We start from the raw sequence: 17,227 nt of genomic DNA on the forward strand, positions 1-17,227 counted from the left end.
CACAGTGGCATGGCAAGCAACCTGTCCATTATAAGTATTTTATCATAACACAATGATTCACAATATAATGACCAATTTTATAAATTATTTTCAAAACAATTTGGACTTCAGACTATATTGCTCAGCAGGTTGGCTGACCTGTGACATACGGCCCAAAATGTATTCATGTATAGAACAAAATGAGAAGACTGAATGGCTGGTTGACCATGTCTTACCCTTTGTAAATCTTAAATACAAAAGTCTTAATTATCTTATTTATGACGATTTTAATCATAGTGATATAACACCTACAACGCAATTACTTGTGCCATGGGTGCAGTACTTTTTACAGAATATACACATAACATTACACAATATTATGTAGAGCTTGACATATTCTCTATCCATTCTCTATCCAAAAAAGCCTTGAGTAGTTAGTTATTACATAAAAGCCTTTCTCTGCTAAAACAGTGATATATTTAGGACCAGCTAAACAATAATAATAGAGGGAGGCACTATCCGGTGCATGGACAACTCAAGTAACCAAAACAGTTACACAATAACAGCAACATAAGGTCCGACTTTTCAGCTACTCAAGGACAGTGAACTCTGCAGTAAGTGCTTTCCACTGTCACTGTCATTCTCCACATACTGATTTAAATATGTATAGAGCTATAGCTTTATGGGTCTGACAGCAAAACCCCAAAACAAACAATCCTTTGGTTAAACAAAAATATAGTGCAATGCAAAAAAAAATAAAAATAAACAAAAGTTAATAGCTATGATAAACTTTGTCAAAAGACAAGATTGTGTAAAAATAAATAAATCATAAGATTAAGGACAAGGCAAGAACATTTCTGACAGTACAGTATTTTGACTCTTCTTTGAAACACATGTACAACAACAATTACCCTTTAATGCTTATGCTACTTTATGTTAAATGACCAGTGGTACAGCACCAAGCCATTACAAACTGAGGTAAAAGTATGCCAAAGAAGTAGGATTACTTTGCTATGTTATAACTGGAATCTATCCTGCTTTTTGGCTACAAAGCAGATGTTTTATTTCCTATTTTCTGGTGGCATAATATTGGTAATCAGTCAGGTTGGACACATATGCACCACTACCTCTATACACATGATGAAACTACATACACTAATCCTTTGGGTGGTTAGTTTGCCTTATGTATCTAAAGGTAAGACCATGCAGGGGTACTGAGAACAACTGTAAAACAGGGACATGATAAAGATAGTAATCACTGTGTGTATAAGTTTGTTTTTATAGAGAAATGTTCTTAAGTGGAGCTTTTAGGTTGTTTCCACAACCACTTTACATCCTCTGAGGTGATGCCACAGGGGGAGCTGACTGCACAGACTTTCTTCTTGACAGCTTTGACCTATAAAGAACCAAAAGATAGACTAATATGACAGGTTCCTGCAACGAATACATTGTAGCCCAAGATAAAATGGCCAACATTTCAGCTTGTTCCATAATACTTACCGGATGGTTCCGGCTAACAGAGGGTTAAAAGCGTAAAGCCAGTCATGCATCTCTTTGTCATTGGTGGCCTGGAGTAAAATCCCACGATGCTCGGTGCAGACGGCGAATGTGTTCGGAGTCTGTCAATAGGAGAGAATTTGAGGTTAATTGCGATTCAGGACCTTCAGCAAAGTTTTATCATGAATAAGGAGCCCAGTCATACTCGCAGTAAGGTCTGTTTGTCTTCGCTGTATTCCACTTTGGCAGACGACAGGTTAATGACGGCTCGCTCCACGCTGTCTCTCTCACTGCGGTACAGATAGACATATGGCCGGCGCACCACTACATATCTTTTGACCCAGCCGCTGGTGTGGGGCTCCAGGAAGTGTAGGTAGCCTTTCTTTGAGACGATTGGACTAAAAAACATAACTTTGAGTCATTGCTAAATCCACTAACTTGTAGGGTTGGAAACATCTGAATATGAGAAGTTCGCTGACCTGACGCGGATCTCCTGTATGTCAGGAACAAAAGTGTAACCTCTGAAAGCTTTCTTTCTGTCGACTGGGCTGTAGGGGTCGAGGTCTGGAGTGGACGCCCCTGAACTGGGCTCAGTGTGTCTACATACAGTACACGACATCAGCACAGCTATCAATGACTATTATATAGAATACGGAGATATTACCTGATGTCAAAGTTTCCCTCAATCAGCGAGGGGCAGGTAGAAGAGGGAGTCAAGGTGCTTAGACCCGAGGAAGTCGAATCCCTTCTCAACGAAGCTGACAGGTCCGAAAGCTAAAACACACATACGTTCACATGCACAAAGCAGCAAAAGCAAATCGAAACAGACAAACAGACAAGCGAACATTTGAGCACATACAAGAGAACAGTTTGATCAGACGTGTAAACAATATACTTATACCTATATACTAGTATATCTGAGAGCCCCATGCTGGTTAATAAGGTTAAGTACATGCAGGTCGTATTAGGTTCGAGGGATCCTCACAAGGTTAAAGGGATGATTTGGGGAAACTGGGGAGGAATGAGTTTATGTAAATGATCTGTTTACATGGAGAAGTTTCCAAATAGGATTTGCATTATTATTATTATTATTTTACGAATTGTGAATAGAAATAATAATAATAAAGAAAAATAATGTACGAGATATGGACTGCAAGATGGATGACGAAAGACAGTATTATGCCTGTTCAGCCAGTATGTGAGGTGTCAATAGGAAAGTAATGCGTTGAGAAACAAATGCATGTGGACAGTGGGGCTTTGTAGTGGCAGCAGGTTCATAGTTAGGACTAAAGGGCCGGTCAGAGGGGCTTGGCTGGGGCTCACCTTGCTCTCACTGGCACTGCTGCTCACCTGGCTGTACTCTCTGTTGAAGGTGTGCATCAGCAGGCGCAGACACTGCAAACAGCACAAAGTAAAAGACTTACAAAGTATGTAGAAAATGTTTGATAACATTAAAAAGCACAGCCAGTGAAAAACACAGAGTATTGTTGAAAATTAACAGTCACCTTAGCAGCCAGCTCACGCTGCCTCTGGTTGGGGCTGTCTGGGGCAGGACTGCTAACTGGACTTTGGCAGAGAACAGGACTCTTGGCCATGTCACTTATGTCATTGCACTTGTAGAGTGCGTCCTGTCCCGCTAGCAGTGTCGCCTCAAGTTTCTCCCTCAGCAGCAGATAATGCCTGGTCTTCTCCACCTGGGCACAAGTCACAGTTTGCTTTTAGTACCAATCTGCATTGTGTAACCATATCTGTTCCCTGCAGCTGACCTCCTGCAGCAGGCTGAGTTTCTCTAGCTCCCACTGGTGGTCAAGGATGAGACTGTCACTGCGCGGTCTCCATCCAGCCAAGTTCTCCTCTCCACGAACGTAAGCCACAGATGTGTCCAACACTCGCCTTCGACGCCTCTGCATACCTAGAGAAGAACCACATTTTTACTTCAAATAATCTCATGTCATTTTGTACACTATTTGTAAAGTAAATGTTATTCTCACCTGGGCTTCCATTGTCTGCCACATGGCACAGAGTGATCTCATAGACTCCAGTGACACGATTACTGAAGTGTGGAAATAAAAGCGTTAAATGGAGGCTGTGCAGTCAGGCGTGTCAGTCAGTAATTACAGTTAAGCTGTACCTCTCAGATGGCCTGAAGCAGCCCGTGCTGAAGAGGTTTCTGATTGAGCGAGAGGCCGGCAGTTTGGTGTCTCGGGCATAAAACACCATGCAGAAATCTTTGGTGATTACAGTCGGCTGAGTGCAGTTCTCCATCTGGAGTGAAGTTATAGTGTGAACAAATCATACTTTAAAATGTGGGCTTTAGTTTACAACGAGATGATATACCTCTAGATAAGCCGACAGTGTGATATAGATCTTCTCTCCATAGGGAGTGACTCTATTCAGGAGTAGAGAGTTGTGCATGGAGCTGTCCCAAGCAGCTTCAAATCGGTAGAAGGTTCTGCCAAAACAAAATGAAAATCTCAGTATCGGATGTCAAATATTTTTCCTGAAATAATCAAATAAAGAAGTGCGTATACCTATGATCAACACCCAATGAGATGCTGTGCAAATAGAACATAGGATGTTAGCAAAAGGTATTAGTTTAGCAAATGAAGTGTCTTGGAAATTAAATGCTGTGGTTTAAACAAAACAATATTGAAATGGAAAAGCATGAAGCATTTAATGGTTAAGAAATATTTATACTTGTCATCGTGTTTTGGCCAGTAATATCCAGACGAAAGTATGTTGAGGGAGAGGATGTTCGGGTCTACAATGGTTTCATCTGCTTCAGGAGTGTTTCGAATACGACCTTTACGGAAACAGGGCATCATGAGACAGGGGATAAGGAAAGGGATAGGGGTTCAGTGTGTTCCTCAAAACTCACCAATAACCAACTCTTTGACCTCTTTCCACTCAAAGTCATTTCCATTTTCATGAGCAATCGTCACTGTAATTCTCCTCTGAATGCCCTGCAGAGTACCAAGATTTGTTTTAAAACCTGCATTTTAAAACAAAACTGAAGCCTACTCTTCTAGCTTACCTGATGTAAAAGGAAGGTCCCATGACAGGGCATGCCTCCTCTGTGGTCAACAACAGCTGGGATGTATCTGCAATAAATGCCACAAAGATCAGACTCTGCCAAACAATGAGCAAAGTGTACTGTAGTCAAACATTAGGATTCCACTCACTCTCCATTGGCCTCCAACTCACAGACCTCAAAGAAAACCATGAGGTCATATTTGGCATGACAAGGCCCTGCCGTCGACCGTGTCAAAGTGCTGAGCTTTGTGGCTGGCACTGAAATAAAGCACACAAGGGAAAACATCAAAAACATGAAATGTACAATTTTCTTTCAATTTAATATTTATTCAGACACATTTGTAGCTTTACTTAGTTGTGTGTGCACAAACCTGGTTTGGATAGTGGCATGACTCTGGGAAACGGTCGTCTGGAAGGTCTAAGTGGGCTAAGGAATGACAAAAACAAATGTAAAAACCTATTCAGGGCTTAAGTTGAGCATAATAAAGTATTAAACCTTAAACCTGATAAGATCTTTGCAGAGCAGAGGGAAGGGCTGTTTCTGATAGTGACCAAAGACCTCAAAGACTATGGGCTGTGTCTTGATGTATTCCACAAAGGATTTTGTCACTTCGACTGTGATCTATTGCACAAATACAGAATTTATGTCAAACGATGTGCTCTAAATACAGCTAAAATAACATATTTTCATTATAAATGTTTACATTTTGCACATGGTAAAAGCCCAGAGGGGGCCCTCTGCCTGTGTTCTTCAGAGGCTCAGTGGAGAAAGCTTCGTCATGACGATGGATGAAACTGAAATAAAAAAGTACATATTAAAGCACTTGTACTACACATTAAAGGTTGCTTCAGATGACATCATTCATTCACTCCTCATACCATATTCAAGGATATTCTGCATTCAAGGATACATTCACTTACTGTCAATATACTGTAGTAAAGACTCACTTGAACTGACAGAAGATGTCGGCGTACTCTGCCGAGATGCTGGACGCTTGTAAGACTGTGACTCTGAAAGTGAATGTGCTGCCGATCTTGAGGTGGGAAAGAGCCTTTTCAGGGGACAAGTCCAGAGGGAGGTCCAGGCCTAAGCTCGGGGTTTTCATGGGGCTTCTAGGAGGATCCACTTCTGTGACAAATGAAAAACAGTGTCAATACGCTTTAGCTAGCAAGTAACTATTAGTCATTTATTTGATACAGAATCAAACTAGTTTCTACCAGTGCATGTATTGTTGTTGACTTCATCGGCTGAAATTCCCATCTCAGCATTTTGCCCCTCTCCCTCGACAAAGCGCAGCTCCTCTTGAGACGAGTGCGACACAGTTCCAGAGCATGACTCTGTCTGGAACTGAGACAGCACAAAAGACAGATATTACATATCCTTTTTGCAACACAGTCGTCATAAAAGGTACATACCTTTTCAAATTGTTTATCCTCAAATGAGATTTTGGCAGTGCCTGATTGTCTCACACCAGAGCCATAATCAGGTGCCTCTTCATCGGCTGAAAAAAAGAGCAAGGGAATATTTATGTTTATTACATCATTTTGTATACTAGTATTGCTGCATTTTCACATTTTCTCTATAAATGTATTGTCTCTGGTTCTCCATGTGGCATAACACAACTGTCATCGTTTTACACTTTACCTGATATGGCCTGCACAGCGACCCGGAGAAAGCCTTTAACCTCTCCTTTCTCACTGACAATGGCCACTCGGTGCACAAGCGGCACTGGGTACAGCAGGTTACTGAGGTACACAAAGGCCCTGTGGACAATGCTGACAAGATTAGCAGTAGGGACTTATACAACCGCTAAGGGCGCAGAAAGATTAGAAAAACGACCCTGCTGGCACTGACCTGCCGACCAGACGGAACCAGGGGAAGCGGTCGTAGAAGGGGTCTCCTCCTGTGAGAGCGGGGTCACACTCCTCCACTGCACTACTGGGAAGCTCTGCAGCTCGATCATACATCTCCCTCATTAGGTCCAGCCTCTGCCTACAGGGGGCCAGAGTTACACATATTACTGTATGTAAACCGAGCATGGTATGTTGGATACATTTCATCAACATTAACTTTCTATGCTTGCAAATGAGGTAAACATGTTCAAATACTGACTTGTTGTTGTTTCAGTTTTCAAGCTAATTATCTAATCAGAAAGCATGTGAGTTCTTAACTTTAAGTTGCCGGATTTTCTTGCTAAAACCAGCGTCCTATAAACATAGAAGTACTCTCTCTGATCTAAATCTCTACTCCCAAAATCCCTTGACCTGTCCCAAACCAAAAGCAATTTAACGCTAGATTTCTGGATGGTCTCTGAGGTACAGATACAGACGGCATCTCTGGAATTGCCCATATATGGTCATGTTTGAAAACACTTCAGGGGGAAAACAATTTGGAGAAAAATCTAAACTTTCTCTAATTCAAAAAATACTTTAACAAATGCTGAATTATGAATATAGTTTTCTACTCAATAAAGATGCAAAGACAGAGAGGAGCAAAGTGGTTCAACAGCCCATAAATACATAAATAACGGAGAATGCTAGCATGATGCTTCATGTTAGCAATGAGCTAATGCTAACGCAAGCTAGCGCTAGATACGACTGCCATTTTTTCGCTTCTACTGAACAATCTGCTGTGAATAAACATCCATATGGACCCAATTTGACGTGACTTTATTTGTATGTGATACATAAGTTTATACTTCGCCAGAAAATGGCTAAAAAGAGTGAAAAATTGTGTTTCCCCCTCCGCGAGGCCACGCCCCATTCTGTATCTATGGCAGGTGCAGATATAGCGCGTTACATACATCATTTAAAGCCCATGCTACACTACCTTTAACTTGCGCCTTTAAGGGGTGTTACCTGAGTTTCTCCAGAGTCCAGTAGTGTGTGGCTCCATTCTTCTGGTCCTGTACCTCCACCGCGACAATAGTGCGAGGGAAGGGCCGCCTCTCCCGCTCTTTGGCCACACTCGGGGGCAGCAGGTCGGGCGGCAGTGGAGAGTAGAGCGTGTCCGTCAGAAGAACAAACTGGAACTGCACCTGAGGACATGGGAGATGTGCAAACTGTGAGAGGGGTTTCACTGTCGACTGCGCAGTGGTCCAACCTACATGACTGGAGACTGTCAGGACAAGTACTCTTTGACGGTAACTCTCATTGATTCAAGTTCAATTATCTCATCCCTAAGCACTGACACATACTGAACCGAAGCACTTACTCATCAAAACTATGCAGTTAGTTACCTTTTTCTTGAGCTCCACGCTGATTGCATTGGCCTCTTTTAGAAATATAGCGTTGCCCCACAGGAGGTCCCTGAGCGAGGTGAACTGGTAGAAACGCCACTTTCTGAACGCCCACAGAGCCAGCTCGGTCTCATGTTTAGTCCAAGGAACTGAAAGCGTAGACACATCCAAGGTCAAACACATTTAGCACGAAAACGATCCAAAAATACACCAAAAAAATCAATAACGTTTAAGTGATACTGACCTTCCTCTTCTGGCTCCTCCTCTTCTTCGGGAGACTCCAAGTAGCGGGAGTCTACTTGCTTTTGTAGAGCCTCTAGTTTGCTCTCATAGTCCTTGGGGGAATATCAATTTTATTTTCTAATGCCATTAAATAAAAGGAAAAATATCTCAATAATGAGCAGTTTTCTTACCAATCTCTGTTGTTCCAGTAGGTTGCTGGCTTCTTCTCTTTCCTTCCTGTACTGATCCTCAAGCTCTTGTAGCCTGTAGAGAATAAAATAAACCATTGCCACTCGGGGATTCATTTGAGGTAACAATGTGATACCTCTTTCCCATAACACACCTCTGCTCCATCTCCTGCTTCATGTCGATGCCCTGTTTCTCCAGTAGTTCCCTCTGAGCGAAGGCCCAATCTACCGGCTCCACAGGCGTTTCAGCACATGGCGTCCTCTCTCGCTCCATACGGGCCTGCTCCGGGTCATTGAAGCGGAACACATGGCTCTTGCCCATAATGATTCGATTCCCTGTTGAGAAAAAAAAGAGACAGAAGATTTTAGAGAGCTATGACTCTCGCAAAATAAAACAGATTAGATTAAACTTATGTACAGTATTTGATGTTAGGATACACCTGTGTCTACTGATCGTACCCACCTGATCTTAGGATGATCGGAGAAGTGACCCTTTTGCCGTTGACGTATATTTCTGCTTCCTCGCATGGCTCCAAGATAACACAACCTGTTGAGAAAAGGTAAAGAATGACAGTAATGACAGTAAAAAAAAAAAACATTCTTTAAAATGAGGTTCAGTGGAGGCAGTTCATACTTTCGCCTTGTGGGCTGGTGGTGCTGCTGAAGGTACAGTGTTCGTCTCTAATGAAATGGCCGCTGAGGACGATGTCTTGACGCGTTTTTGCGTTTTCTCGTCCAACTCTGAGACAAGAAGAGACAATTAGACTTGGCCAAAACTCCCTCATGTTTCATTGATCTGAGAGTGTAATGAATGTTACTTGGTCATGCCGTCCTTGATGTAATAGAGCAAACACTCGGACATCAGTGGATCCTCGTTCAGATTCACCAGATGAGGAGTCTACGGGAATTTGCAAAAGAATATGAATTACTGCAAGTTTTACAGAAATTATAGATTTAATGTAAGGGCCAATGAAATGTTACCTTTTTAGGTGAGAAAACGCCCACAGTTCCTCCATCTTCTCTCATGGCTACACCCATCTCAGCCAGCAAGGCCTCTCTACAATAATGGATTAAAAATAAAATCAGAATATAACACTACGCTCACAGAAAAGACAAAGGGAGAGAGGGATATTGTTCATCCAATTACACAATGGAGATCATTTTTTTCACTCAAACGTGGCTGTAAATACTGTTAAAGTGGCGCTAGCCCACGGTTAGCTTTGCCCGTTAGCCTGTTAGCTTCTTCTTCGTGATTCCATTCGTGTGTGTATAGCGCCTCCGACCCGCAGGCAGCAAAGTTGCAATTGTGGTTTTCTGGCCAGAGACACCAGGGGGAGATGAAAGACCCTCCAATCATCCCATTAACAATTGTATTACCCCCAGAGGGGCTACAAAAAGGATTTATTATGGTAAACAAGTTACTTAGTACTGCTTTAAACTTCTGGTTTCAGCATATCTTTTGAACTCCCCAAATCAGCCGGATAGTGAGTTTACCTTTCCATACGGATGGCTTCTGTGCGCCTTAGTTTCTCCTCCCAGGTCTCATTAAGCTCTGCAATGATTTTTTCTGTTTCCTGCGCACATGATCACATGCAAGCATATTTAAAAAGAAATCATTGATTATTTGGACATTAAATGTATTCACAAAATTTTGCATCATCGTTACCTTGAGCCTTTCGATGGCCTCCTCACTGGCCGGGCTGAAGATGCGGTCGTGGAGGTTGCTGATAGACCCCGCACGGCTCGATAAGGCGGACAGTGACGGAGATGGGCTCATCCCCGTCATGACGTGGGTCACTGCGGAGAGATCACCCCTTTGATTGACAGCCTGGCGATTATTCATGAAGTTTTTGTAATCACCCAGGTCTGTCAGAAAGAGAGGCGTCGCATGGGAGTCAGCACAAAGAAAGAGAAGGTAGGAGCAGACGCCGGAGAAGTAAGAAAAGGATGTGAGGATTAAGAGACACACAAATGAATGGAAAGGGGACGAAAACCCAAGGAAAGACGAGGGAGTACAAAAAGAAGAGAATTTTAAATCATGTGTCAAGAAAGCAGCTAGACAAGCCATTACAAAGCAAAAACAAGCATACTGATGAGCACAAAAGAACGCTAGAGGCTCGTTTGCTGGTTTTTAAGTAGGTGCACATTCAACAAGCGTACAGGCAGGGTGAACTAATAGGAATAAAATAAACCCATGTGTTAGATGAATGTTAACCATCGCGTGATTCAGCTGTTCAGCCTCAGAGTGGCTCCTGGCAGCGGCGAGGCACCTGACTTAAATGAGCTCCACACACAGAGACCCGGGAGGCTCAGATATAAAATGGCGTCCATGGGGATGATCGCAATCTTTAATTAAAATAAAGTTCGTCTGCTGGTCATTTGAGAGAAACCGCTTTGCACTAAAAAAAAAAAGTCCAAAGAGAAGAAAGATAGAAAAAATATTGCCATTGGAATTCTAGTTGATTTCAGATCCTTTCACTTTGCAAAACAGAAAGCTGTAGTTAAAAAGGGAGGCCATTTTATTCGAAAATAAGTTTCCAAATTTCTGCTCCTGACTTTAATGAAATGTAATATTTCAAAGAAAGTCACACTTAAAAATATATAATAGTGTTTTATGTGCTTTTGGTCTCCTCCGGTTGGTCTGTTGTCGGCTTAAAATTCATAAACATTAGGTGCAAAGCGCAGGCTCGTTGTTTTTCGTGATACACACGTTTCAAACCATTGAGGATGGGGCCGGGACAGCGATTTGCTGACAGAACAGAGAAAAGACAATATCCATGAGAGGCACCTATTCTGGCTATGCGTACCCAATCGAGATCACGCCATATAAACTGTCATGCGTACTACAGTCTTGAATATGTCTGTAAAGTCTGAATAGGAGGGACTCACTCTCAATGATGTCTCCCAGGCCCTGTGCGAGGAGCAGGTCTCTGAGACGGGCCACTTCCTCTTTCAGCTCACGCACCAGCCGGTTGTTGGGGTCCTCGTTGATCACTGCGTTACAACGGATCTGTTTGGCGCGGTCAGCATACCTAACAGCAAAGGGCGTGGGGACCAGTTTTAAAATGCATGCCTCATTTCATACTGTAGATTAAAGCGGATTATTCTCTGATCTAAAAGAAGAGGTCATTTATGTTTGTCTTACCGCAGAGTGCTCAGAGTCTCGTCATAGTTAATATCTGCAGGACTGAGAGCAGCAACCATAGCCGTGCGCGAGTTTCCTCCTGAAGGCAAACGGGAACACAGAGCTCATACCGATATCCACAAATGCAGATGTAACGTTCTGAATGGATCATTTTTTATGCTGCATACCCAGGTTTTCCCTGAGAAGCCAGGTCAGCACTGAATCTCTGTATGGAATGAAACTCTCTACTTTCTTCTTTTTCTTATTCTGCGCAACATAAAACATTGCATTTGATTCAAAGTAATAAACATACTGCTTTAGCTGTTCATTTTTGCCAGGCATATCGCTACCTTATTCGGCGCTGAATCCTGAAACACAAACAAAACACATTCACGTAGTTATATTTTGTAACAGGATGTGTGAAATAAATGTACAAATCAAGATATACCTGTTCGGCCAAGGCTGAAATAACTTTTCCCAGCGTGGTCAGAGATTTGTTGATGTTTGCTCCCTCCTATAAACATGTAGTATGCACAACAATCAATTTCTTTCTAGATATAACTGCAAACACATGATAAAAGCTTTTAATCCACACTTACTTTCAGTCTGGTTCCTTTTGCTCCTGTCGAGTCAGCCCTTTCACTCCCAGCCAAATCCACAAGGCTAATTTTGCTGACCTACAAAATGAATTGCAATCAGATCGGAAATTGCATATTTGAACAGTTGCGCCTATTCCCAAAGAGCACAATGTCATGTCATCCTCTTATCCTGCCTCCATGTGGTTTTATTTTCTATATATAAAACCTACAACCCTGTAGTTTAGAAATCCACAAACACGTTCTGAAATGCATGTGATTGTTGTGTTTGCTCAGCATTTCATATGTCTTATTTCAGTCTTGTAATTACAATATGTGTGAGAAAATCATAAGTAGACATTATTTCCAGTTCAAAGATTTTGTATCCAACCTTTTCTGACGTGTTGTCTGTCTCCGCGTCAGATTTCTTCTGTGTAAAGATGATGTTGAACACAGCGTGAGAGCGGCTACTTGTCTCATTCATGTTGGTCGCAGCCACCGTTCTGCAAATGATTATGAAAAATATTTAATCATATCAAAAGTAGCTTACTGCGAGAAATGTAGAACATTTTTGGTTTTGCTTTTATACCTGGCTTTGTTCCCGGAGTCCATCAGGTCTTGGATGTCATTGTACGAGGTGACGGCGAGTTTGGACAGATCTTCCACATAGGGTCCCATCAGAGGGTGCTCCCTGACACGCAGGTTTCCTTTGTTTTTGGGGTTTAGCAGATCGCGCACACGCTCACAGTAGATCTCCATGTAACTCACCTAGAAAGTTTACAAACGTAAAAAAAGGAGAATAAACTTGGGCATGTTTTTAGGCTTATGTTTCAGTGTCTTACCTCCACAGAATATGACATGTTATTGTCATTATTGCAGTCACTGATTTTTGTGAAGAGGTCCTCACAGAGCTAGAAGCAGAAAAAAAGGTTAAGCATACTGTATTTAAAATGTAATTTCATAGTAAGAAATGGAAACATTAGACTCCTATGGTACTAATTATCAGCATTTGCCATATATTTCCTCATAAAAAAGTAATGTAGTTTAATGTGATTTATACACAACTAGGGATTTACCAGAGGTATAATGCCCTGCTGGTCCTGTTCCTGGCGTCCCATCATGGTGTAGCTTTTTCCAGCTCCTGTCTGACCATATGCAAATATGCACACGTTGTACCCCTCAAATGCATGGAGCAGCATTTCTTCTCCTATATCTTTGTACACCTGCACCTGGGACGCATAGTGATCGTCCTCAGGCTGCAGACAGAAAAGAAAGGACATTAACATGTGTACTACAATGTCTACATACTTACTTTTAGAGCTGTGTTTTGCATTCTTTTTGTGGTGAAACTTACTGTTGTGTGTGACCAGTAAGAAAAGTCAAAGTTGAAGCTCTTGTTTTCTTTTGGCTGTTTGGGGTTCAGGATTGCTAAAGAAAAAAAACAACAAAGTTAGAATTATAAAAGCATATGATAGTCACTATTTGCACTACGAAAAACAGTATTGACAGTAATTGAATAGTATATATCGGTTTAAAAAAGCTACAGTAAACTCCAGTGTGCTAGCTTGCCAGTCCTATAGCTTGAATCAATGCAGATGGCTGCATTAGAAAGTCATTCAGGAGTCTCCTTTAATTCAGTCAGGGTCTATATCATTTAGACAGGGCATACACTTTTGACACCAAATTCTATCAAATGTATTCATTTTAGCATTCATTTAAACAATGTGTACTATTAACTAAAATGAGCAGTTATTTTATTTTTACTGGCTTTACTGAATGCATTGACTCAATGACTTTAATTGTACAGCATTGATGTAAATACAGAGTCGCACTTGTAAATATGTCTTAATGAATTATCTATCAAATGGGACAATAACTAACTTCATCTTTTGATAATAGGCACATAAGGGAATGGTACTTTGATCCACACATGGGGTGCAGCCTGTCTGGCTCGGGATGACACTATCACTGCGTCCCAAACACAGAGCTGGCTTCATGGGGGCCAGGCTTGACTGGAGCTTTTGTTTGTTACCCCCAGCCAACAAAAGGCCACCACAGTTGTGTTGTAAAAGTGGAAACTGCCTGCACGACAAATAACTATAGGCCAGTCCCAGACAATGTGGGTCACAGAGGTTACTTGGAAGAAAATGGATACATAATAAACTTTATTAGATTCCATACAGAACACATTTTTTATTTTTATCTTTGTCATGTTAATGTTTTGTTTTGTGTTTTTCCAGACACATAGAAGTCTGCAGAAACATGAATTTCTCAGCAAGGACATAAACATTATCTCTAGGGTTCCATGCTGACTATTTCTGTTGATAGTGAGAACTACAGACCGGGGGAAAACAACATGTGCATGTGCTCGAACTGTTTACATGTATCAGACTTACTTGTTGTATTCCCCGACATCTGAATGATGCACTTGCTATCCTTCCCGATCTCCCGGGAATTAAATGGCCGGACCCTCACGGCCACTTTGACAGAAGCCCCCGCCATGGTACCTGAGGCTGAGTGAACGAGCCGATCTGTGGAGCTATGAGCCGGTCACCTGCCCATGAACACACAACAGCATGACCTAAATATATGCGAAATCATTCAATAAAAATGAGTATGTGAATGCCAATCTGAACCTCCTCACTGCTCTCTGCATTAAAATGGCTGCTTATCTGTGGGCATTCTCGCTCTGGCCTCCCTAGTGCAAGGCCTTGTTATGGAGAGAGCTCAATAGCTTTCCATCAGAGCATCCACACATGGCCTACTACTATATAATAAGTCAGTGTTTTAAAGCATAATGAAGATAACAAAAAAAAACATGTAGTCACCAAACCAGTTCATTTTACTTACATAGGCCGATTAGAGCCTATTTGTATACAGTTAGCTTGCATTTGATTACTACAACAGAGAATGGGTTCATGTATTCTTCCTGTACATTCTCACATAATAAGAAATAACGACACAAACTACAAGATGTTAGCATTAGGACACTTAGAAGTTGGAACAAATAACATCTACAGTGACCGCACCTCAAAAACAGGCCTCGTAAACAGAAACACCACAGACCTCTTCGCACCTAAGGGTTTACTGCGTCAGAAAGTAGGTCGGCATATGGATCGCGTTTTGACTGCAATCTTGGCAGCCTCTCTTCGTTTTTAAGAGGTACGGTCACATAATGCCAGCCCAAAAAGGTGAAATCGACAATGCAAGGCCTATTTGACGCAGCGTTTCAGGAAGAAAAAAAATGTACGCGTATCCAAGGTGCGTAAAATCCTTTGACGCTCATCACTGTATCATTTAGAAACATCCGAAAATGTCCTTACCTCGACACTCAGACCCGTCGAGCGCAGGAGCTGAATCCAGTGGCCATACAAAACAACCTCTCCCAAGTCTCCCTCGCAGACAGACAGCGATGTAGTTGCGTGCGTTTCCCCCAGTCAGCGCTCAGCCTACAACATCCTTCATTTAGGCGCGTCCAAACATGGAGCGTCCGCCGGAGAAGAGGTCCTCGGGGGATGAGTCAGGATTCACAAAAATGGGCGAGTGGGTGGGAAGAGGAGCAGGGTGGCACACGGACGAGCCGAAGATGGGTGCGGGACGCTCCTGCCGCCCGTCGTCACAGTGTCAATCTGGCGATGGGGAAAATGGCGGCGCTGCTGTGGATGCTGCGAGGCGGTGTGACATCAGCACCAGCATCACCATCAGCAGCAGCAGCATCAGCAGCGAGCGATGCGCCGCAACCACACGGTCCTAAAGAGACAGGGCTTGTTGGTCATGCTGGGAATGAGAATTCGCAAATTAGGTTACGTCTCAAAAACCTAGGCCTATAGCTTGGGACATTACTATCTACCCAACATATGTTTGGCCCGTTATCTAGAGCCTAACCTTTTTTTGTGTGCATCCCGTGAGCTATTTTTAGGGACTCTCAGAGATAAACAGAGCATTGTTAAAGGTGCATTAGGCAATTTTTGTGTGTGTATGTATATATGTATATATGTATGTATGTATGTATGTATGTATGTATGTATGTATGTATGTATGTATGTATGTATGTATGTATATACAGTGCCTCTCGTAAGTATTCATACACCTTGAACTTTTGCACATTTTATCATGTTTACAACCCTAAACATAAAGATTTTATTTTGATTTTTTTTACTGAACGTTCACACACAAGTAACCGACAACTGTGAAGTGAAAGCAAAATGATACATGATTCCGTTATTTTTCAAGTGAAAAGTGGGGCTTGCATAAGTATTCATACAGCATTTTCTGAGTGCATTAAATTGCCTTTAAAACATTTCTAATGACTCCAGAATGTTCACACCTTGGCCACCTGTGTGTAATCTACTCTCAGTATAATTTCAGCTGTTCTTTTAGGCCCTCAGAGCTGTGGTCGGAGTGTGTTGGTCACTAAACAACATCATGAAGGTCAAGGAGCACCAGAGAGGTCAGGGATAAAGTTGTGGAGAAGTTTAAAGCAGCGTTAAGTTATACAAAGATTTCCGAAGATTTGAACATCTCCCGGAGCACTATTCAATCCATTGTTCGGAAATGGAAAGAGTATAGCACCACTGCCAACTTACCAAGGCGTGGTCCTCCACCTAAAATATCAGAGCGAACAAGGAGAACACTGGTCAGAAAGGCAACCAAGTGCCCCATGATAACTCTGGAGGAGCTGCGAAGTGCTGCTGCTGAGCTGGGGGAAACTGTACATGGGACAACTATAAGTCGTATTCTTCACAAATCTAGCCTTCATGGACGAGTGGAAGAAGAAAGCCATTATTGAAAGGAGGCCATAAAAAATCCCGTTTGAAGTTTGCTAGAAGTCATATGGAGGACACAGCTCCATGTGGAAGAAGGAGCTTTGGTCAGATGAGACAAACGTTGAACTTTTTGGCCCAAATGCAAAACGTTATGTATGGAGCAAACCTAACACTGCTCATCGTCCTGAGTGCACCATCCCCAATGTCAAATATACGGGGGGGAGCATCAAATACAGAGACATTTTGGAGGAAAACCTGCTGGAGTCAGCAAGAGAACTGAGGCTGGGGCGGAGATTTACCTTCCAGCAGGACAATGACCCGGAGCACAAAGCTAAATCTACAATGGAATGGTTCAATAAAAACATATTAATGTGTTAGAATGGCCCAGTCAAAGTCCTGACCTAAATCCTATTGAAAATCTGTGGAAAGGTCTGAAAACTGCTGTTCACAAACGCTCTCCTTCTAATGTGACAGAGCTTGAGTTGTTTTGTAAAGGGGAATGGGCTAAAATGTCAGTCTCTACATGTGCTAATCTTGTAGAGTCAAACCCCAAAAGACTTTCTGCTGTTATTACAGCAAAAGGGGGTCCCACAAAGTATTCATG

At 42.2% G+C, this 17,227-nt stretch overlaps 1 protein-coding gene across 8 annotated transcripts; it reads right to left on the reverse strand.

Moving 5' to 3' along the window:
- Positions 1-1,280: 1,280 nt before the first annotated feature.
- kif1ab (kinesin family member 1Ab) lies at positions 1,281-15,530 on the reverse strand. Of its 8 annotated transcripts, none has more exons than XM_079568659.1 (49): positions 15,181-15,530; positions 14,254-14,411; positions 13,212-13,285; positions 12,934-13,113; positions 12,700-12,768; positions 12,447-12,625; positions 12,249-12,360; positions 11,882-11,959; positions 11,731-11,796; positions 11,633-11,650; positions 11,471-11,549; positions 11,304-11,382; positions 11,048-11,190; positions 10,869-10,907; positions 9,825-9,955; positions 9,653-9,732; positions 9,140-9,215; positions 8,977-9,056; positions 8,793-8,899; positions 8,622-8,705; positions 8,314-8,494; positions 8,162-8,234; positions 7,993-8,083; positions 7,749-7,897; positions 7,369-7,547; positions 6,365-6,502; positions 6,155-6,273; positions 5,926-6,011; positions 5,728-5,857; positions 5,458-5,638; positions 5,214-5,304; positions 5,013-5,131; positions 4,881-4,936; positions 4,659-4,767; positions 4,511-4,577; positions 4,355-4,439; positions 4,174-4,279; positions 4,008-4,031; positions 3,814-3,928; positions 3,608-3,741; positions 3,468-3,529; positions 3,243-3,388; positions 2,982-3,170; positions 2,800-2,871; positions 2,141-2,250; positions 1,956-2,075; positions 1,682-1,874; positions 1,480-1,598; positions 1,281-1,375 (listed from the first exon to the last, which is right to left on the reverse strand). In XM_079568659.1, exons 2-49 carry the CDS (start codon positions 14,357-14,359, stop codon positions 1,309-1,311), a joined length of 5,091 nt encoding a protein of 1,696 aa, XP_079424785.1. In that variant the 5' UTR covers positions 14,360-14,411; positions 15,181-15,530; the 3' UTR covers positions 1,281-1,308. The 8 variants fall into 8 exon arrangements, with proteins under 8 accessions (XP_079424785.1, XP_079424782.1, XP_079424780.1 ...); XM_079568656.1 differs by having other exon boundaries at positions 2,827-2,871; positions 9,825-10,024; XM_079568654.1 differs by having other exon boundaries at positions 9,825-10,024.
- Between the last annotated feature and the right edge of the window lie 1,697 nt (positions 15,531-17,227).

This window comes from Gobius niger (genome assembly GCF_951799975.1).
Source record: "Gobius niger genome assembly, chromosome: 13".
NCBI lineage: Eukaryota > Metazoa > Chordata > Actinopteri > Gobiiformes > Gobiidae > Gobius > Gobius niger.